Here is a 22649-nt window from a genome sequence, read left to right on the forward strand (position 1 = left end):
TGGCAGCGGTATATTTGAGGAATTAGTTTTTTTTTTCAGTCTGCATTCTCGACCATATTCATATGTGGCCCAAACAACAACAATTACTGCAGGAAATTTCGTCTGAACTTGAGTCGACAGCCATATTGGTCACGGCCGGCGAAACCAATCAGCCGACAGAAGCCATAGAAGAAAGGGTCAAATCATCTGAGGCCATCACTGCAGTGGAGTTGATCACGTTCACGGAGGACTTGAACGGCATGACAAAGGTGTGATTCTACGCTTTCGTTCATTTTACTGGCAGCGGTATTTATTTATTTATTTATTTATTTATTTATTTATTCATACTGTCGATCCCATCAGGGATCATAACAGGAAGGGCATACATAGTTATCTTGCAGTGTAACAATAATAGTTAGCGCAATAATAAGGTTAGACATATTAAACATGCAGTTAGCAGAGGCAGACAATGTAGTAGGCATAAAAGTAACGTTATACTCTGTAATAATGTTGATAAAAAAAGCAACAGGTAATCAAAGCCAGAAAATATACAAAGGTGAACAAAATGGCATGCATAAATTACACAATACATAGCATTAAATTTAAGAGTAACAAGGGGTAATGAGGTAGTCTGTCAAACATCAATGGTGGTAAGCAATAATTACAATAAGAAGGAAGTAAACAATTTGCATAAATCAACAATAGTACTCAGTAATGGCAAGTAATACAAGTTATAAAAGTGAGGTATACACAAGAGGTAGTAATCCATAAGATACGGTTAAGGTGTCGTTAAAGAAATTGTGATTATGTACACAATCTAATGAAATAAAATGGCACAAAAATAGATGGTGACACAAGTACATCATAATTGCGAAACGCGCAATTCATTTTCGGCTAATGTCAAAAAAGTAGTTAACGATGGGCTGTCTGTAATATTAGGGTCCAGCTTGTTCCATTCACGTGTCATTAAAGGGAAAAACGAATGCTTATGGCTTTCCGTATGAAATGGGTGTTCGATTAATGATAGTGAATGTTTATGTCGGGTGAGTCGTGTTTGTGCTAAAGATATGTATTTGGAACTGTCTATTTTCAATTCATTATGAATAAGTTGATACATAAATTTTAATCGTGCAAGCTTGGCTCGTTTTTGTAAGGTCAGTATACCGGTCTGTTTTAGCAACTCTGTGGGTGAGTCTGTTAACCTATGTTTGTTGTAAATATATCTGAGTGCCTTCCTTTGAATTGCTTCTAGTTTGTTAATGAGTTCTTTGGTGAAAGGAAACCAAACAACGTTAGCATACTCTAATACAGATCTGACATATGTGTTATATGCTAGTAGTTTTGTGTATGGGGGTGCTAGTCTAAGACGTCTGTTCAGGAAAAACAATTTTTTTTCTGCGGTCGACGTAACGTTGTTAACATGGCGCTCCCATCTGAAATCGTGTGTTAATGTTAAGCCAAGGTACTTGCACTCCTTCACTTTGTTAAGTGTGGCGTTATTTATAGCTTAATTAAAATCTGATGTGAACTTTTTTCTAGTAATTGATAAAATAGCTGATTTTTTAATATTTAAAGTCATTTGCCATTCGATACACCATTTGTACACAAGTGACAAAGCGTCGTTCAAGGCCACATGGTCATTATGAGAACTGATTACCTGATACAAAACACAATCGTCAGCAAAAAGTCTAACATTGACTGGAATATTAGAAGGCAGATCATTAATGTAAATGAGACATAAAACTGGAGCCAGAACACTTCCTTGTGGAACTCCGGATCTTACGCTAGATTTCATAGAATATTGCTGGTTAACATCTACAAATTGAGTGCGGTTAGTAAGGTAGTCTTTGATCCAGTTCAGAATAGGGCCCTTTCCCAAGGTAAGTTCGAGTTTATAAATTAATTTCTTATGTGTTACGCGATCGAAAGCTTTTGAAAAATCTAGAAAGATTAGATCGATTTGTTTCTGTTGGTCAATACTTAACGATACATCGTGGACAAGCTCAATTAGTTGTGTGACTGTGGAAACTCCTGTACGAAAACCATGCTGACAATCTGTTAGTATTTCTTCCTGTTCAAGGTGTTTGGTTATGTGCTTTAAGATTATGTGCTCTAGTAGTTTGCAAACAGTGCATGTTAGTGAGATTGGTCTGTAGTTAGCGGGTTCTGTTTTACTTCCCGATTTATGAATTGGTTTCACTTTAGCTGTTTTCCAATCCTTAGGGAGGGTACCTGAGGAGATTGATTTGTTAAAAAATATTAATAAGTACTTGGCCATCCACACAGCGTATCTGCGAAGGAATGCATTTGGAATATTATCAGGTCCTGGTGATTTCTTTGGGTCTAAATTAAGCAGTAGGTTAAGTATGCCTGCTTCGGTTAATGTGAGTGGCTCTAGTGGCTTATTTCTAGAGAAGCCTGCTTGTGGTAGTGTGCCGTTGTCCTCAGTGAAAACAGAGCAGAAGTAGTCATTAAGCAAGTTAGCAGAGTTCCTGTTATCTTCATTTGAGGCTTCATTGTCGTTACGATTCTTTTGGTTAATGTAGCTCCAGAACTTTGTGGGAGCAGTTTTCAAAAAGTTTGTGAGTGTATTAGTAAAGTAGAACTGCTTGGCTGTCTTAATTTTTGATTTCATAAGTTGGATAGCTGCGCTGAGATTTTCATGCGTAAAATTTAATGGGTTAGTTTTCAGTAATTTTCGCATTCGTTTTACTTTTCGTTTCGCGTGTATAACGTCACGCGTTATCCATGGATTACGTCTAGTAAGTTTCTTTTTTCTAGTTGGTATGTAATTGGTTATACAATGAGATATAATGGCGGAAAATGCGAGCCACAGTGTATCGATGTCTGTAGTGCTGTTATGGGAAAGTTGTAAAAACGTGTCGTATTCATTAATCAGGTAATCAAGTATACTAGTGTCGTTAGCTTTACTATAGTCTGGGTAAGCAATGATTTGCTGAGGGGTAACGCTGTCGTGAAGGGGTATAGTGCAATGGGTAATTTTGTGATCCGAAATACCATCTAGTAAGCTTAATCTTGTTTCGTCATTTATGAAGTGATTGCTGAGGAATATTAGATCTGGTATGGAACAGCTGGATCCCTGTACACGTGTAGGTTCAGTTACAATTTGTGTAAGGTTGAACGATAGCATAAAGTCAAGTAACACATCCGCACAGGGTGAATGATGCTGCATTGTTTGCCAATTCACTTCAGGAACGTTAAAATCACCTGCGATTATTATTCTGGACCCTGATGCATATTGCTCGGTATATTCATGCAATCGGCGCACATTGTCGAGGCCGGAAGAAGGACTGCGATAGACGCAGCCTACGACAACAGTGTAAGATGCGAAGCGCAGTTTACAAAAGATGGCCTCAACGCCCTCAACATCCGGTAACATTAAAAACGGGATTTCTTTCTTTACTAGAATGGCCACGCCACCGCCTCGTGTTGTCCTGTCTTTCCGGATGATAGCGTAGTTGGCAGGGGCTATCTCAACATCTTTGATATCAGCTGTTAGCCAGGTTTCTGTTAGTGTTAGAAAGTCAGGTTCATATGCAAGAATCAAGGCTTCAAGGGAATCCGTTTTTTTTTAATATGCTACGGGCATTTATGTTCAAGAAGGCTAAGTCGGATATCAAGTTCGGCGTGAACGTAGGCTTCGAGGGCCGTGTTGTTGGTTTTTTGGATCAGGATTAACGGAACCTGCTTTCAAAGGAGCTATATTATTATTTTCTTCGTCCCAGTAGAACATTTCGCCATTGATTCGTAGTTTGTCATAAATTAGATTAATTTTATCTCCCGATTCTTTCCTTGGTTTTTCTTTCCTAGTTTTTTTTTCAGTCTGCATTCTCGACCATATTCATATGTGGCCCAAACAACAATTACTGCAGGAAATTTCGTCTGAACTTGAGTCGACAGCCATATTGGTCACGGCTGGCGAAACCAATCAGCCGACAGAAGCCATAGAAGAAAGGGTCACATCATCCGAGGTCATCACTGCAGTGGAGTTGATCACGTTCACGGAGGACTTGAACGGCACGAGAAAGGTGTGTCTTTTTGTTTACGTTGAAAATATACACCACACATAATACTGGTCTCTCAGTGGCAAATTGTACTCATATACATTCTAGTAGAACTAAGACGACATTTGTGGCTATAAAGAAGGTCATGTAGGTCAACTGTTCAGCACAGAATCGCTGGTTTGATTGTTGGCCATGACATCCGCATTCCCATGAGCAGAATCCAACAATGCCCTTGTTCCCAGCTTTGCGCACCCATTAAAGAATCCGATATTGCCAAAATTATTCTGAAGCTGTTTAGTGCTGCTTCCTTCATAGCCACTTACCGCATGGACCATCATAAATAACACGCACAACAGGCGAAGGCTAGTGGAAAAATTATAAAGAAATGTTACTTATTATTCCGGTATCAGTGTCATCTCTAGCAGTAAAATTCATGGTTGTTCTAACTGAAAAATTAATTTTTTTAGTAGTTTTCGTTTGTTTGACGTTAGCTAGTCACACAGCGCTCTATATGTCCATAAACGAAGACATTTTCAAAACCCTTACAGCAGTGATCAGTTCACAAAAATGCCAGGAACATTTTTGTGCTGATATGGCACGTTTTTTTCTAATTACAAAGGCATTTGGGCAGTCATGTCAGGCAAGCATAATTTGATGCACATTATGCGAAGATGTGGATTGTTTTGTTCAGGAAAGGGAAATTATTTATCGCTGGAAGACATAATTTATAACAATGTTTATTGATTTTACGAGGTGTACAATTTCGTAGCATCCACATTTGATGAATAAGCGACAAATTCAAATATCCAGCCGTGCTGACAGTAAATGTAGCACATGGCCTGCCGCGCTCCAAGGAAAAGCGATAACAGCAATGAACATATCTTAGTGTAACGGGAAAAAGCATTCATTCAGCTGTCGTCAAGGTGAAGGCGTCAAGGCTGCACAAAACAATAAATCAAAATTAGAAGACATGTGCTATGGTTACCTCCATACTTATGGAAGCTATTATTCAGCCATTTGACAATAACGTCTTCTACTACTAATGAAACCATATATGGTGTAACGAAACTATAAGACATATCCGAAATTGCGAGGAAAACGCTCTATTTTTTTTCACAGGAACTCTTAATGTTTTGCAAGAACTAGCATAGTTTTGCACGTTTTCTGCTATTAAGAGGTCTTTCTGGGCGGTAGCAAAATTCAAAGAGCACGTTTACCAACCATTGCACATTGTTGCCCTGTGCCGTCATCAAAACAGTGGTGTGGGCACGAACTCTCCTGAAATGGACTAATCGAGACTTTGTTTTCAGAAGTATTAATAGATATTGCGTGCGCTTATTGTTGCCTGTTAATGTAAAGGAGAAGCTAATGTCGGTACTAGAGCATGAAATATATGATCTAAAATTAATATTAGTTCTACTGTTTAAAAAAGGACACATCTCACCTAGAGCACAGTAGGTTCGCAAAGGATCTTTAGGCTAATTTCGAGTGAGTAGGTGTGGTCAGGGGTAGGGTGCAAAGTCATTCCCTTTGCCCGCCGAAGTGTCCCTGAACTTATACCAAGCCAAGACGGTGATAGAAATTGCTGAGCTGTCCCAAATTACGAGTAAAATTAAATAGTGAGCCACACGAGCATGACTAAATAGAACTTGCAATTTGCTTGTGTACGAAACATCGATATGAATGCAGGAAAGTGCCCCTACTTGCTAAATAAGTAGCACATTTATGTGGCTTACTTCCAAACTTGTAGCTACTTTCTTTGTAGTTAGGTACCGCCTTCGTTATCATGAAAGTATAGATTTCGTGTTTCAATAAGTTTATCCGCCTTTAAACCCGAAACCAAAACGAGAGAGCGAAAGGTACAATTACACGATAGATTACGTGCGGCCATTGCTTACATTTCCATGCAGTGCTCATTGACAGACACTTGTTCCCACAATTACTCACGGCACAATGAAACACTCGTGATTGCCTCAACTTTATTTACTGCGGATTACCGCGTGCGTAAAATGGCCGTAATGCATGTTTTTTTTTTTTCAAAGTATAACGCTTATAATTGTTCTCGTTGTATTAAATCTATTTATAGTTACGCTATCACTATCCTGGACCATTCTATATTACGCTGCAGTTGGGCGAAGGGCGTCGGTTCGCGGCCTAACCTTACGAATTCTGTCTTTAATTTTGGAAGACGCACGCGAAAATGAAAATTATCCGTAAGGCTGCGTCAGCTATCGTGAAGGAGTTTCTCAAAAGATTCGATACGTGCTGAGTTGCGTTCAGCCACAGCGGGAAGCTTTAGATCAAAATAAGCATAAGAAATACACGTTTTACAACGAATGTCGACGCAAATGCAATCATTATTGCAGCAATGTATCGACATACCGTATCGGCAAAGCTCAGATGTGCCATGCATGAAACGCTTGTGCAGTCGAGGTCCAGTCTCGCCCTTCCAACTTAACACGCTTCGCCATCTGGAGTCACCGCCACAAAATCTGTGTATGCCTTGTGTGTGAATGTAGAGTAAGACAAGGCTATCTTAATATATGTGTCAGGGGTTCCATTGTGCCCAGCAGCGGATACATTTTAAGGGATTCTTTTTTGTCGTACAAGAGCGACGCAAGCGCACTGGTACATACCAACGCATTTACTCCGGTAGGCGCGAAAGAGGCTCACGAACTCACCCTATAGGTGGGTAAAAAAAAAAGACGTAGAAAAAAAATTACCCAGAATTTTTAATAAAAATTTTTCTTCTTAATTGATCCAACACACATATTAAAAAAAATTTCAAAGGCTTTTCTCCATAAGCAAAGTGGGATGCAGTGGCTAAGAATTATAGTTGAGCTGCCAGTTAAACTAAGCGTGTGGTCTCCGAGTACCGTTTTGTACCTGCCTATGAAAGGCAGCAGCGCACCGTTTTTTTTTTACAATTCAACTAATAAATAAAATGCACGAAAATGTTGTTTGTACCGTTCAAACACCGAAACAGATTGCATTGCTAACGTGTAAAACCAGAAATATTTCAGGTGTCGTAGAGCACGTTTTGCGTGAATGAGCTTACGCGCTTAACAAGCGCTAATTCTTTGCTTTAAACGAAGCACAAAATGAACTACAGATAGAGTATTCGCGCGTGACATGACAAACAAGAAAATGGGAACGCGAAGGATTACAGTAATGACAATAATCTTAAATATATGGTACGTCGCTGTTTCTAGGTCTAAGTCATATTTATTTATCGCTTCTTGTATATTCCTGAGGTTCTTCGCTAGTTATCTCGGAATATATTACAGAAACTGTCTTGCTGTTCTTAGCTGCGCGTGCAAGGTATGCTTCATGAACAAATATTAGAAGGACATAGTATTTTCACGTATAGGTTGAGGCATAGACATTCTAAGTGTGTATAGATCGACATGGACTATACATGTACCACACAATATTATGAAAACTGTCATTCTTTCCTTCAAGGAACTTATTCTTTGTCAGATGTTGTCGGCAGCCATACTGGGGCTGTGTAATTAATTAGGAATCCGGGGAAATTTTTTTTCTTTGCGGCACTTTCGTAGCTGCTCGTGTGCATCATAACGCGTGTTTGATGACGTTAGCTAGCTATCGGGCAAGCTCACCGCATGCAATGCACCTTCCAGCACCGCGTACCGATCACTCCCCTGGCCCTAGTGACAATTGACGAGGGGTCAGACACGTCCTCTAGTGAAAGCGCATCTCCGGAAGCAAGCTCGCTGGAATACACTATGGACACGGGCTCTGACGTCCCCAGCTCACCAGACACAGCGATGGATACCACCACTTCCGAAAGTGCGAGCACAGTAAGTACAGAGCTCACCAGCTGCAGCCTATTTATGTCTACGCAGTTGCACGTCCCTTCCTCTTCGAGGGAGTGAAGTGCAACTGACGGTGGTTTGGAGCAGACAGTTGGCAGTAGCGCTCTCCATACATACATACATACATACATACATACATACATACATACATACATACATATATACATACATACATACACACGTACGCACATACATACATACATACGCACACCTATATATATATATATATATATATATATATATATATATATATATATATATATATATATATATATATATATTCTCTACCACGTGACCGGTTTCGCGTAGAAACACTTTTCTTCCACTTAGGTACTCCGAGTGCTCACGTCGCATCGGCACTCGCAATGTAGCCGCATCGTGTCCTGTGCTATCAGCATAACGAAGCGGAAGATCTTTTCCCCATGAGTTCCGTCTGATTCATTCGCCTCTGAAAGACTGTGCTATGAGTAAAGGGCAACATTACGATTTACTTAAAATGTGGTGTGTGACCAGAGAAATTGTGAAAGTTACAGTTCCCTGTTTCTCTTCGGCCGTGAGGCTGTGATTGTCTAATAGAGGGCAGTGCTCTTGAGATTTTTGCACGATGAATGCTTACTTCTTCACTTGATTTTGTTACCTTAAGGAACCCTCAATGGGTATTACATTAGGAGTGGATACAAATGAATGACCGAAATAATTACCAATGTAATCAACATGTTATTTTCGCGAAAGAAAATCCATTACATTACGCCCAAAGTGGACAGGCAACTAATAGCTGGAATACTGTGGAAAACGCTCCAAACTGAGGCGGCACGTGGAATGCAGGAGGCAAATAATGTAGCAGTGTAGGTGCCCGGCCAGGCGGCTTGAAAGGCATGGCCGCTGCCATGAGATATGCGCGGTAGTGGGCGGTGATAAAGCTTGGGTAGTCGCGGGTGATGCGTAGGAACTTTATGACGGCTAAAGATTCAATTGGGTGATTATGTGCAAAAGCAGTGGCGTTTATTCTGCTTAATTAAGGGACGATGCACTGTTGTGGTACGAATAACACAAATGAATAAACCGGGCCGTATAATTCTGCACTGCTTCAAGGGTGTCTATAAGGTATATTTGATGTGCGCTCCAAGCGGCAGCAGCACATTTAAGCTTCTGTCTGATGATGAATTTGTCGCCCAGCGAATTGAGGCGATGAGGTGTATGACGTAAGAATGATTGCTCAGACATGCTTCGATCCAGTGAGAAACACTAAGGTTAATAGTTAGGTCAGAAAGTTTATATAGAAGGAGCCTGTGAGGAATTTTATGGAAAGCGTTCGCGAAATCATACGAGGCCTCTGTCTGTTGTTTACGGTCTAGGTATAAGTGTAAGTATGAAGAAAGGTAGCCAGTCGAGTTTCACAGGAAACACCTTGGCGAAAACCATGCTTTGAAAAATGAAAGAAATCGTTCGAGTCAAGAAAATGTATGATTTGTGAATAAATTGCATGTTCCATGACTTTACATGGTGCACTTAGTGAGGAGATGAGACGATCATTAAAGCATAACTGTTTATTAGATCATTTATAGATGCAAACGACTTTTCCTACTTTCCAGTCATATTATATGTCGCCTGTAGAAAGAGGCTGAGAGCACAAAGGATACTAGTAAGTGGAAGAAATGTGCTTTAGTATACGCTACAAGGTAATATACAACGCCAGCGGAAGTTGACATCTTAGGATTATCGTTCTGACATATTGTGCCATATATATATAATACAATACCTGTCAAAACTGACATCATTAGTGTGAAGGTTCTTAGTTAGAAAAGAAAGAAGCTGCATTAGTTCAATCTTGTGCTAGCTTGTATGCGTTCTCGTCTTAGGCCTGCCAGTGTAGTCGCTAATGTAACTTATATTATGAGAAAGCACTGCTGCACGCAACTGTTTTGTGGCAACAGGCTTATTAAGCTTGCGAAGTTTCAAACTCTGATGGTCTTCACAGGCGCTTAGCCCATGGATGTACTGGTGTCAAAATGTGCTTAGCGCTTTTCATCACATTAGCGAGCACGACTGCAAAGCAACTTATCCTATTTGTGATTTTGCCGCCGACTGATACAAATTATTGTTTTGTTGTCCGCTTTGTCACTGGATTTGTTGTTGTTTCATTTTCTTTAATTCGGCCTCACACTTGTTCACTAATAGTTGCTAACGGAGACCGAGGCAGTAAAATAAGGCATTTAGCAACCATACCATAAAATGAAGGCAAAAAAATCTGAGCAGGAACCGCAGGAGGAAAATTACCTGTTGTTTATTAAAATGTACTAATACTACATAGCACAAAATAGAAGTGAACAAAAAGCGAAATTGCTGCAAGCGGTACTTGAAGTTGCATCTTCCGCGGTAAATGCGGGGGTGCTTTACAATGATGTACCGGAGGCCATCCTCCAGTCAGTCTTCTCGAATATTGGTCCATGTGTGCAAGAGTAGCCCAGTATGTGTTAGCCAAATGCATTCGCTCTAATTTTAGAAGTTGCGGAGCACATTTTTAGCCCACTAACTATGAGAAAGCAACGGGTCAATGGCCCCTCCTATGCGGTTTCAAGTACAAAGGCTGCCGACGTCAAAGTCTCAGCTCTGCAATGAGTACAAATGAAGAAGAAAGTGCCTGTTGGTTCTTCTATTTCTTTCATTGCTAGCGTAAATAAAAAACAACACTTCTCTATGTACGCAGTAATTACTGAAATAACATTTCGCTGTGTTCTTTCCCTTTTCCAAGATGGCGAGCGCAGCGCAATCTACTGGGGATGGGAACTCGATGCTCCCAACAAGTAAGGCGGCGCAAAATCTTCTTTTGTGTATTTATAGGTTTCGCTTTAGTTATCGTCATAATGCTCCAGTTTTGTTAACACGTATTAGTAAAATAAGAACGTTTTACGATAACGATCGCAGAGACACGTAAGGCATGCTTCGTGCTTTCCCGGATATGGCGGTACGTTCGCATCCCACTAGCACGAGCCTTTTCGCGAGCAGAGAAACTCATGTGCAATGTCATGTCGAGAAGGCTCGAGCCTTACTGGACACTGGTACCTGACTGTCGCACAACTCTGGCTTGCTGATTCGCCCCAACCAAATGCAGAAGCAAAAAAGAATCTGTGGTGTTCGATAAGTAAAATTGGCTAATCTATTAAAGTTATAACAGCCGACAAAAAGGACCTTCGAATACCAAATCAAACATCGAACATTTCTTCTTTGTTTCTATACAAAATGCAATATAAAGCTTCAATGAAGTCTGTTTAAAAAAGAGTTACTTCTCTTATTGTTAGGTGCGTACGCTTACTGCCTGTTAAAACTGAACGCCACGAGAGCTGCTTCCTGGCCGAGCTGGTATTCGTAAAAAGGCATATTTAAAGCACATAAGACGCACACAAAAACACGCATATAGATGGTGACAAGGGCAACATTTCTATCTATTGGAAGCGCCATGCATGTTGTCAACTATGTGTCTTTATTTTTGTGCGTGTCTTATTTGCGGCAAGCGTGTCTTTAAGAAACTTATCTTCTCGGCAATGAGGAGGTCGTAAACGATATATTTTTTTATCTGAAGCACATACGAGAATGACTATAATAAAACGAAGGAACAACACGTCACCACACCCACGGGGAGTGATGTGCTTGCTGACGGAGACAAGGTCGATACTATACAAAGCGCCTCAGGAAACAAGGCAGCCGAGAGTAGCGGTGGACAAATGCCAACTTTTTCGAATGCACATGGAATACGAATAGTAAATCTTCGATCTCGAATAGTTCTACAGGGTCGTATATATTCTCTGCCGAAATATTTTCTTTCGGTTTGATTAGGCACCACCAGGGATTAGGCATCCCATCAGAGACAAAGGATCGTTTTGTAATGCAACTTCCCTGATTGTCATTCGAGAATGCGCATGAATAGCTACACAGAACATAACATCCTTGCGTCAAACAAGCTTTTCGATAAACAGGGACAGCTGTATGACTAGCTTTCCAAGGAAGCGATATGAATGGATGCATAAAAAAAAAAGGTTGAAGGTCCTTTAGAAAGTAAATAAAGAAAACTACAACAAATGGTCAAGATTACATGCATGCGTCAGCAGCGAATCGCATTTCTTAGATCATCGTGGTATGTAATATAATGCGACAGCGTTTGCACGTGCCTCATCCACTTTCGTCTGGAAGTACCCAGAGCTCGTTACTGGCGAGTGCGTTTCGTTAGTGAATGGAGGAGGGTCACACGCTGGCAACAGTCTGTTTTCTCTTACTCGCTCGATATGACAGGCCAGTGGTTACGTGCATCGCATGTGTTGGATTTATTGCTGCTATCTGCCCCTTTTATGGTGGATCTTTGCAATTCGCCTCCCTAAGTATTATCCCCGTATACAGGAATGAGAGTCGCTCGAAATGAGGTGAATGGCATCGCTGCCGCATTCGTGTAACGCGGCTAATGTCTCATATGTCGTAGAGTCAAAAACGAAGGACCTGTTGCGAAGGAAATATCACCGCTTGCAGCTTAACAGTACACTCTATAGCCACGGGACTGGACCGCCAGGGACACAAAATAACAGCCAAGTAAAAATCAAAGGTTGTAATTCATTTTCATACTGAAATATGAATATGCGCCACTCTTTCGCTTCATCATTCCTTGTGGCATTCATTCATAATCTTACTATAATCTAGAATTTGCAGCAACCTTCTACTAAAGTCGTTCTAATTCGGGCCTCCGCCGCAAAGCAGAAAACATAGTTTGCATTACCAGTTTTATTTGTGTATAGCTTGGACAAGTTTTGTCGTTGCCTCGCTTCTGATAATTCGCGAGTGTTTGTTTAGCCGAGGCAGAACACTAAGCCAAGTTTTAGGGCGCTATAACGTAAAACTATTGCAAACTTTTCTATTCCAATTCTGCAATCAGCCCTCCGCGATTGGTCAAAAACGTTTTTGGACCACTTCCACTTGACCTGTCTGTCACGCGACGTCACGAAACCCGCGATAGCTTCCCATCTGATATGACGTGTAAACACTGATTATGCATAATTTGACCCAACAAAAGAAAAATAGTTATTTCTGATTCGACGTCTTTTCGCCATCAGCCCTCGGCTGTTGGTCAAAAGTTTTCGGGCTGCACCCACTTCACCTGCCTGTCACGCGACGTCACGAAACCACGAAAACCACTGCGTCAAAGTGACGTGTACGCGTGAAAAAGGTATTAATATGCCGAACAAAACTGAATTTTATCCTTAATAGCCACAGGCTGCCGCATTCCGAAAGGAATAAAAGATGGCTGCCGCCGATCGCTCAGGCACCGGCTGTCGCACCTGCCGGAGAGCATGGGTTTATTTGCGTGTAATAAATGTTTTTGCGTGGCTGTGTTTAACCGCTTTCATAAGTGTGAACTTACACGAATTCCTCATGATGATTAACATCACAGCTATAAAGGTGCCACCATACCAACCAGCGTCCGATGGCGCTGCAGAGCACGTATTTTAGCTTGTACAAAATAGGGTGACGAAGTGAGCCATAGGAGAATTTCAAAAGCAGCTTCCTAGGCTATCTTTAGCACAGGACAGTGGGCCTCGGATTCTGGCAGGTTTGTCTCCAGAAAAGGCAGACAAGTTGCTTTGCAGAGGCCAACTAGTTCAAACAAACAAGTCTCTCGCTACTCTCTGCAATGCTCAGCCGGCAGGAGAGGTTACACGTACGCCTACGAAAGCCAGCGCCACAAAAAGCTAGTCGAGCTAGCACTCCGAATAAAGTGCGAGTGCCAGGCAGTCACGGCAGGAGGTTTGATGGGAAATGGTGGGCGCCTCTTTGGGGACAATCACAACAACTACATATCTCAGGTTTCCTTAAAAAAGTTTATAAATGATTCAACGAACATATCTTTAAATATCTAACGACATGCCTTACGATTTTTTCAGGGCCACCGTTGCAAGGGGAAGTATTCTGCAACACTTCATTCTGCGAAGCGGAAGGTAAGCTGACGTTTTTCGCATTATTCCCTTACCACATTACTGCAGCTATGATAGTTTTTTTTATTGCCAATGTGGGATTTCATACACGGTACTTACGCAGAGTTTTCCTAAGCTTCAAACATATTTTTTTTCATTGTGGAAATGCCAATGATCTATCGTATTCATAGGCTGTTTGGTGCCATCCCCACAAGCTGTTTGCACAAAGTGTTAGCGAAGAGCTACTGCGTATTTCTTGAACGGACGTCCATAAAGGTCGTAGCTGACGTTCAGTGAAATGATACAGCCAATAAATCTTCGATACTTTAAAGCAAAACTCAAAACAAGGACACAATGAGAACCGTACCACAAGCGCTTGTCCTAAGCCGCGTAAGTGCGGTCATGTCGCTTATTGCCCTCAAGTACTCACGAACAATAACTGCTTAGTCTCCTCGCATATAGGTTGGCTGCCCAAAGTAGTGATTTACAAGAATTCCTAAATAAATCATGACACCCGCCGTGCTTGCTTATAGGCTGTGGTCTTCTGCTTCTAAGAGTGATGTCGCGGGATCTAATATCGGCCATGCCGGCGGTATTTTGGTGGTGGCGAAATGAGAAAACATTCGCGTTCTTGGATTTGCGTGCACGTGAAAGAGTCCCAGGTGGCCCAAATTCCGTAACCCACCACTACGGTGTGTCTCGTAATCAGACCGGGGTTTGGCGCGTAAAACTTGATAATTAAATTAATTAACTCATGTGTTCACACGAACAGCGGTTCCGTACGTTAATTGGCGGTCATGTTTGCGATGAACATTTCTTTTTTATTTTGCGCAAATAAATGTTTGTTTAATCTTGGAAATTTTTTCGTTAACTTAAACAACATATCTGGCGTCAATGCAAAACTTGTGAAGGATGTGGACAAAATACAAATATCTTTCGAAGTGGCCTGGGTCTCCTGTAGTGATTTATTATATAAAAATAAAACTCTAAAAACACGGTACCACGTGACAACGTGTTCATGCGTCGATGATAGCGGCGTTCTCAAGTGTAGGAATTCAGGGCGGGTAACGGTTACTGTAGGAATTCAGGTTCAGGGTAACATAAATGCAGACCTATGGCCCGCAACTTTCTTATCTGCCGTATAAGGCATCATCTATGAATGTATGTTAATGACAGCGACTACGCCTCGCCTAGGTTTCGGCCATGCTAGAATCTCTCAACCGTTTGCCTGCTCTATATCAAGCAGAGGTACAAGCTCAGTTTTCGGTATTGTTATACACAGCGAATGAAACGTGTAAGAATTTCAAGTGGCCGATGTCGTGGCCATCACGCACGGAGTAAAAGAACAGGCGGACTCTGCAACAAGGGCACACATGTTCATGGCACATGTGTGTTTCGCACACGCGTAGCCAACACATCTCGTGTACAGAAGTACCCCTATGCGAAACTGGGACAGTCTGCGGCCGGCCGTTTAGCCACTCACTCAGGCAAGCGTAATTCGCTGTGTACGTGCCGTAGAATTTAAGCCCACTACAGTACTCTTAAAAATGCGTCCGCGCTTTCAAGCTTCGCCGTATATAGCATCACTGGGCAGTCGTTGGAAAGATCTCCAGTCACTCCACAGCTTGTCGATTGAGTACCTGTGGAGTGTGCGCGACTGTGACTTGCACTCTGACGGCATACAGATGGCCAATATGCACTTTCTCAGGGCGATTTCTCTCGGGAACGCTGAAAGGACGAGCCATCGACCCTTGCGACAACTTTCACGCTTACGTGTGCGAGGACTGGAGCCGGGCGTCACCGGATGCATCGGCCGCGTATGCCGACGCTGCCGATGCTCTCACTGGAGCCACCGAGGAGACTGCCAAGCGCATACTCAGCGGTGAGGCGCATCCGTAAATGTTTTAACGAAACTCCCTCCACGCTGTTTCACAAGCACAACGGAAAAAAGAACGTTGTGCGATTGAATAGTCTTTTGTTTTGTACTAAGGGCGTATTTTTTTTTTGTTCTACAGAGTGTTTAAATAAGCTGGATTAGCGCTACTGCATTTAAAAACGTGGCTACGCCGCCTTTGACCGGTTTCTGACTTCCTCATTCCTATGGCAATCACCATGCAGAGCAAAGCGCTGTTTTGACATTGTGGATGAAGCGTTATTTGCCCGTAATGCAACGCTTCCAAACGGAGTATTAGTGCTGGCCAAATTACACGCGGTTTCATTTTAGCCAGGTGGCGTTGAGCAAATCCGCCAAGTCGGTGGGTGAGCTACCTACAATCAAACGACACCTAATTTGGCGTACTTGTCTTATTGCGATTGCAACCATTTGACACTGCAGACGAATTTCCCCCGTCGGCTTTGACATTGCCGTGATCTTAAGTCCGAGTGCGATAATATCGCGGCCACGCGCCCTATGCTGTAGGTCCGAGAGAAAGGTGCGAAAACGTCATAACAAATAGGCTGTTTGTTGTCAGTTCACCTTGATTATGCGTACGCAATAAAGTTCAGAGAAGTATCTCTGAGCGCTCAGAATGCCAACCGCTGTAAATGGCCTATATCCCTGCGAAGAGAGATGCATATAATGCAACACTGTACAGCCGCCTGGTTTTAATGCGTTCGCATTCCTGAGATATTTAACGCAATTTCGGGGCTATGTTTGTACGTTTCTACTCATCTGTCTACGTTTGTATTGACGTGTATTTGTCTCTAATCGTTTACCCGCTAACCTGTGTCACTGGGCAATGCGTGGTCGAGCGGGCGACGCAACGGGGTGCTGTGCTGAGCTGTTCGAAGCCTTTCATCGCACCAACGTGGGTAAATGAGTATCTGTCAATGCGTACATAACTGCCGCCCTTCAACAAGCCACTTTCATGCTGACATGGGTCATTGAAGATGCGGGCGTGCGTTAGTACTTCTGCTCGAAGAAAATCTTTCACGCCAACTTGGATCACTGGGCATGTGCGGATAGGTGTGTGCCACGCTTAAATAAACGTCTCCGACGGCAACTTGGGTGACTAGGTATTCGTGTCACCGGGAATTCGGCGCAGGCACCCGCGTGCCACGCATTTCGCAGGCCACGCACAAGCTTTGCTGCGGCGGCGCCAGGTGGCGCCGAGTGTTCTTAGGGCAGCTCGAGAGCAAAATCTCACTCACTACGCGCATCATACATCACTCGTTGCCATGGTTGCAAGACGTTCTGTCGCTATAATAAATTCAATGCTATACGCATCAGCGTCGACATTAACCGTAAGATTGGTTCTGCCGAATGTTTCGCGTAATGAAACCGAGCGAGTAAATTTAAATTAGCAAAATCCACTACGTTCGCACTTGGTATGGCAAAAATAAGGATATATTTGGAACGAGTTAATGTGACTTATTTATTTGACTAGGCGATTGACTTTGTGCCTAATAGACCTAGCGGCGTTTCTTCAAAGATCGTATTTATGTAATTTATCTTCTTCAATGCTTCACACCATTGCTTTCGAGGAATTAGCACGTAACATTATCGAGAATTTATTTTGAAAGAAAAATGCCCGAGGAAATATCGACAGCGAAGTGTATGACCACTGAGTTTTCTATTTTTCAAGGGATAGTGTTGCTCGCTTTCGGGGTATTCTAGAAAGGAAAAAGTAGGCGAATAGCTTACTTTTAAGTGAAAGGTTTAAAATAGTTTTCGAGTAAACTATTAGGTCGAATGAATAACGAAGGGCTCAAGGGATGTCTTGAAAACATGACATCCAGCTGAAACAAGCACTAATACGAAGCAGCGTAGCTATGACTGAAGCTACATTGGAGGGCGACGATAGGAGAGGCTTCTTCACTGCAGTATTTGCACGGGTGTTTATGGATTGTTGGTCCAGGACCATTCTTAAATTTTTGGAGCTAGCATATCGATTGCATAAATTGAAGCAACATCTAGTCTATTAGGCACAATTATGTCATTAGACGTGCGCTTGGCTTTATTTGGATGAGAAGTATTACAACTGGAGCATTAATATCAGCTGAGTGCTTTGTGATGCCGCAATAAGTTATAACCTCAACTAATATAATGCCAGAATCGTTGCACGATCATAGGAAATACTTTGCTTAACACGTTTGCGGTCATTTGTTAAAAGAATAAGCAAATGTGAAATGAAACGTCACTTGCTCGTAGTGGAGCGCATTTCTTTTTTTTCCATGGCATATATAAATGTAAGCAAGATATATGAGTGATAGTAAATTTGAGTACATAGCTGCGAACGTTCAGAAGTATCTTTTCTTGAATATTTACAAATTAACTGTACTATTAAGAAACCACAATTTAAAGGTTTAATATGGAACTGAGGTATTGAGGGTCCTATAAAAAGTTCCGACTCGTTGACAGAGAAACTCAAACGTTGAAACAAGTGTCACGTCCCAGTGTCTCAGCGCAGGGCTTCGTAAATATCGCGAGGCACAAGAGGCAATTTAGCCAGCTTTGAAGAATATCCAGGCGGGCTATAGAAAGCCAGCAAAGGAGCACCTACTTGGCGACCTTTCTTGCATCATTGTTGCATGTTGCATGTTGGCTGTAGGTGATTTCACGCAGTAAACAAACCAGGGCCATCTTCCATCTTTGTTCAAGAAATCGCCGTGATAGCAACTTCTTGACAGCAATAACGCTAAAATACCTGCTGTAGTTTTTAGCGATGAAACGTGCGGCATGGCTTTGAAGAGTTTCTGAGAGAATTGAATATATATTCCTGATATGACGACCAGAGGGCGAATGCGAATTCGAGCTATGGACAAAGGTTCTGTACGTTATTTCACAAGTAGCTGAAGAGGTGTTGCGTAGGTTTCGTTTGAAGTAACCTAGATTTTGCAGCAACGTGTTTTCTATGCGCCTTCCATGATACGTTTGTTGTAATATGGATACCGAGATATTTTCACAGCAGAGTAAGAGTGAGAGCACTGTTTAAGCGAGTAAGTGTAAACAATTTGCTTTCTGCTGATGGTCATTAATTTCGATATAAATATAACCTTTCTTTGTTTTTCTTGATTTAATCCGCATCTTTAGATTCTTTTCTTGTTCAACCATGCACCCACACCCTCTGTAACGCCCCAACGGCCGCGATGGTAAATAAACAAGTAAATAAATAACTAAATAAACATTTTCTCCATTTCATGTCATTTAACGATGCGTGCAACCGTTTCGAAATTCATCTAGATCTTATTTCTTGATTTCTTTAATTCATTGTATACACACAATACACAATACTGTTTGGATCCATAGTCTTAGCGGCTAGTTTAGGGTCCAATAACAAAAGAGACAGAAGAACGTATGAAGGTATGAGGATTTCCTCATATCTTTCTCACCACACAAACTTTGTTTGTATTGATGATTGCTATTCAAACCACCTGCCGGTCACTTCAGGCGTCCCACAGCGAAGCGTCCTCGGACCTCTCCTCTTTTTGACATATATCAATGACATTACTAACGTCTACCCCTGTTCAAACTAGATTAGTTGCAGATGACTGCGTTTTATTTCACCAAATTACTTGCCAAGACGATCAAGTTTTACTAAACTCCAATCTTCAGAACATACATACATGGGGTAATAAATGGGACATGAAGCTAAATTTAGAGAAAACTGTATACATGACGATAACTAACAAAAGTGCTTCCTTCTCATTTCCTTACAATATTTCATCTCACCTTCTGACCGAAGTCAGCGAGTACAAGTATCCAGGAGTTACAATAACTAAAAACCTTAGCTGGAATAAACATGTATCAAACGTATGCTCCTCAGCCTTTCGTAAACTCTGCTTTCTTAGACATAAACTAAAGCTTGCCGCACCCGAACTTAAAAAATTAACCTACTTTTCAATAACAAGGCCATCACTAGAATATGCGTGCACCGTCTGGGATCCCTACACTAAAAATAACATCGAGGCCCTTGCAATGATTCAACGCAAAGCCGTCCGTTTTATTTTTTCAAAGTATCGTGTAACTGACTCACCAACGACCCTCATGCGAACTCACGGTATTGAAACATTACAGCTGCGCCGGAAAATTCAAAGAATGAAACTACTTTTCTTACTAAAAAACCATAAACTGTCTGTGAATGCAGACCCCTTCCTTAAACCTGACACTACGCGCCAAACACGAAATCATCATGCACAATCATTAACCCCTTACAGTGCTGGGATTAACGCCTTTAAATACTCATTTTTTCCACGCACCATTGAGGAGTGGAACAGGTGTCCGCGAGATCGTTTAACCGGAGCTGATTCTTTTGACTCAATATTTTCTTCACAGCATTTAATTTGAGAGCCATTTATTTCTACGTTTACTTTTTGTATTTTGCATCTGAGCCTTGTATTTATTGCTGTACTTTGTGTCACAACTTGTATTTAACATTTTTCAATTTTGCTAATCCTGTTCTTTTTGCATATATTATGTATTCGCCCCTCCTGCTTGGGCCTACTGTAGGCCTGCAGTATGTTCTAAATAAATAAATAAATAAATAAATAAATAAATATATTACGTACTTATTGTAAGAGACAACTTAAACACACGTTATTAAATTATTTTTACAAGGAAAATATGAAATCAACGAAATACTATGTTATGACATAGGGGATACAAATACAAAAACCCTGTGAGCATTCATGAAATAATTTTTTTAAGCATTGCACATAGTGTTGGCTGGTCTTTACACTGAGTGGGAGTGGGTTTCATAGTAGAGCACCGTTAAACTTCACAAGCCTTGTTTCATATATATATTGTGACATTGAGGTAAGTTAATACAGTTAATTAGTAGCTGCCCTCGTCTTTCGTGCGAAAAAATTAAATATTGTGTTAGGTAGCGCATTATTATAACCTATTATTGCATGAACTGTCTGAGCAACATTTACTTTAGGCGCCTCACTAAACGGCAGAACACGAAGCAATTGAAACAGGTTTACGTGGATCAGTATGTTTAGAAAAGGTCACTATTCGTAACGCCTGTTTTTAAAAACCGACGACACGCTCTACATAGGTTTTGTACGTACTGCCCCAAGACTCTAAATAATACTAAAGGTGACTCTTTGGAAACGAAAACTGATGTATCCGTAAAACATGAAGGTCAAACCATTGAAGGGCGGTAAAGAATACGTGACAACCATACGCAACTTTGGAACATACCTTACTAATTTGATATTTCCAGAGCATGTCAGATTCAAACCAAACATCTAGATATTTGTAGCGGCATGCTCTGTTCAACCGAACATTATTCAAAAACACAGACAGGGAGTAGAAATTCGTTTCCTTACTCCTAGGATGGAAGAATCCAAAACTGGTTTTGTCGATGTTAAGTGTTAGGTTATTCGGCGTGAATCATTTCGCGATATGACCGAGATCTTGATGTATTTTGTCTTGCAGTTGTTCTATAATGTCGCCAGCAAAAAATAAATATGTATTACTGAAGAGCTTAGTGGTCGTCGGGTGTGTTAATTTTGCAATAAATTAAGCAGTCTTTGGCAAATGACCTGATTGGTAATCCAAGGAAAACAGTGCGAAGTCGGGCAATGGAAATTTAACACGATGAGAAAAACGAGAACAAGGTGAAAGCAAGGGCGAACGTTTCGACTAGTGGATTGGTCTGCTTCAATGTCTTGCCTTGAAGAAGACAAGTCCACTTGTCGAAACGTTGGCTTCTGCTTTCACCTTGTTCTCGTTTTGCTCATCGTCCTGACTGGTGATGTACGTCTTATCTTTGACGGCAAATTATTGATGTAAATCAGAAGCATTAGCGCTTCCAGCACGCTATGTTGTGGTACACGATATGTCACATCGGCAATGAAGATGAGTGATTGTAAGAGTAAACTGTTTGCAGGATGGATGTAAGAAGGTTCCTTATTTACGTTTTTGCAAGGCTGTCTAAAAGTAATGATGCTAGTTTGGCTACCAGTCTCGAGTGGGGAACGCGATCAAAGACTTTGGCAAAGTCCATAAAGATCCTATTAATCAGAAAACAAATTTATGTGTATGGCGATAGCTCATTAACGAACTCGATAAGTTGTCTCACAGAAAAGTGCTTTTCTAAAGGTATGTTACTTTCGGTATCAAAATTGTTAGCTTTTAGGTGACAGTATTAGATGCTTTTACATGCTCTAATAGGTAAATGGAATCGTTGTTAACGATCATCATCAACCTCTTTATGTCCACTGCAGGATGAAGGACTTTCCCTGTGATTTCCAGTTACCCCTGTCCTGTGCCGACCGATTCCAACTAGCTCAGATTAGATAACCGTTGGCTCATCAGGATGACAGAGTGGGTACCAAGAGAAGGGAAGCACAGTAGACGGCAGAAGACTAGGTGGTGCGACTAAATTAGGAAATTTGCTGGTGCTAGATGTTAACGATATAGATCGTTAATTATTTGCCTTGATTTTATCGCCAGACATAAAGAGCGGAATCATTTTCACGAATTTCCACTTACAAGATCGGTCTCCTGTGGACGAGGACTCCTAAGAAATATGTGAAATGGAGGCTGAACATGTGACTGTACGCTTTAAAATTTGAATATTTATACCGTCAACACCGGCTGAGGCAGATACTTTTAGGTTCTGAACCAAACCAAAGATGTCCGAGCCATCAACCTGTCTTATACTCCTGTCACACAGAAAATCTAATGTCATTTACAACGAATGACATTCGCTGATAATGCCATTTGTTTGGTGTCACACGGTAAAACGTAATGACATTCGTCGAAAATGACATTTACAAACGAATGAGTTCGCCAAACTCATTCGCATTCGTTTGGAACTGGATGTGTATCCTCGACACCACGAGTGTAACAGTGTTTCGCAAACAGTACATGCTTCTTTTTTTGTTTTAACAAAAATCACTATTAT

At 41.4% G+C, this 22649-nt stretch overlaps 1 protein-coding gene across 2 annotated transcripts in view; it reads left to right on the plus strand.

The window, feature by feature from the left end:
• Positions 1-22649, plus strand: part of LOC139054784 (platelet binding protein GspB-like) — a 107393-nt gene that overhangs the window by 17051 nt on the left and 67693 nt on the right. Inside the window, exons 6-11 of one of the 2 annotated variants that reach the window (XM_070532395.1) lie at positions 93-248; positions 3873-4028; positions 7646-7825; positions 10593-10644; positions 13765-13818; positions 15503-15676. In XM_070532395.1, coding sequence (XP_070388496.1) covers positions 93-248; positions 3873-4028; positions 7646-7825; positions 10593-10644; positions 13765-13818; positions 15503-15676 — 772 coding nt within the window. The remainder of the gene's footprint in view (positions 1-92; positions 249-3872; positions 4029-7645; positions 7826-10592; positions 10645-13764; positions 13819-15502; positions 15677-22649) is intronic. The other variant, XM_070532396.1, reaches the window with a different exon arrangement.

Source organism: Dermacentor albipictus, chromosome 1 (genome assembly GCF_038994185.2).
Source record: "Dermacentor albipictus isolate Rhodes 1998 colony chromosome 1, USDA_Dalb.pri_finalv2, whole genome shotgun sequence".
In the NCBI taxonomy this organism is placed as follows: Eukaryota; Metazoa; Arthropoda; class Arachnida; order Ixodida; family Ixodidae; genus Dermacentor; species Dermacentor albipictus.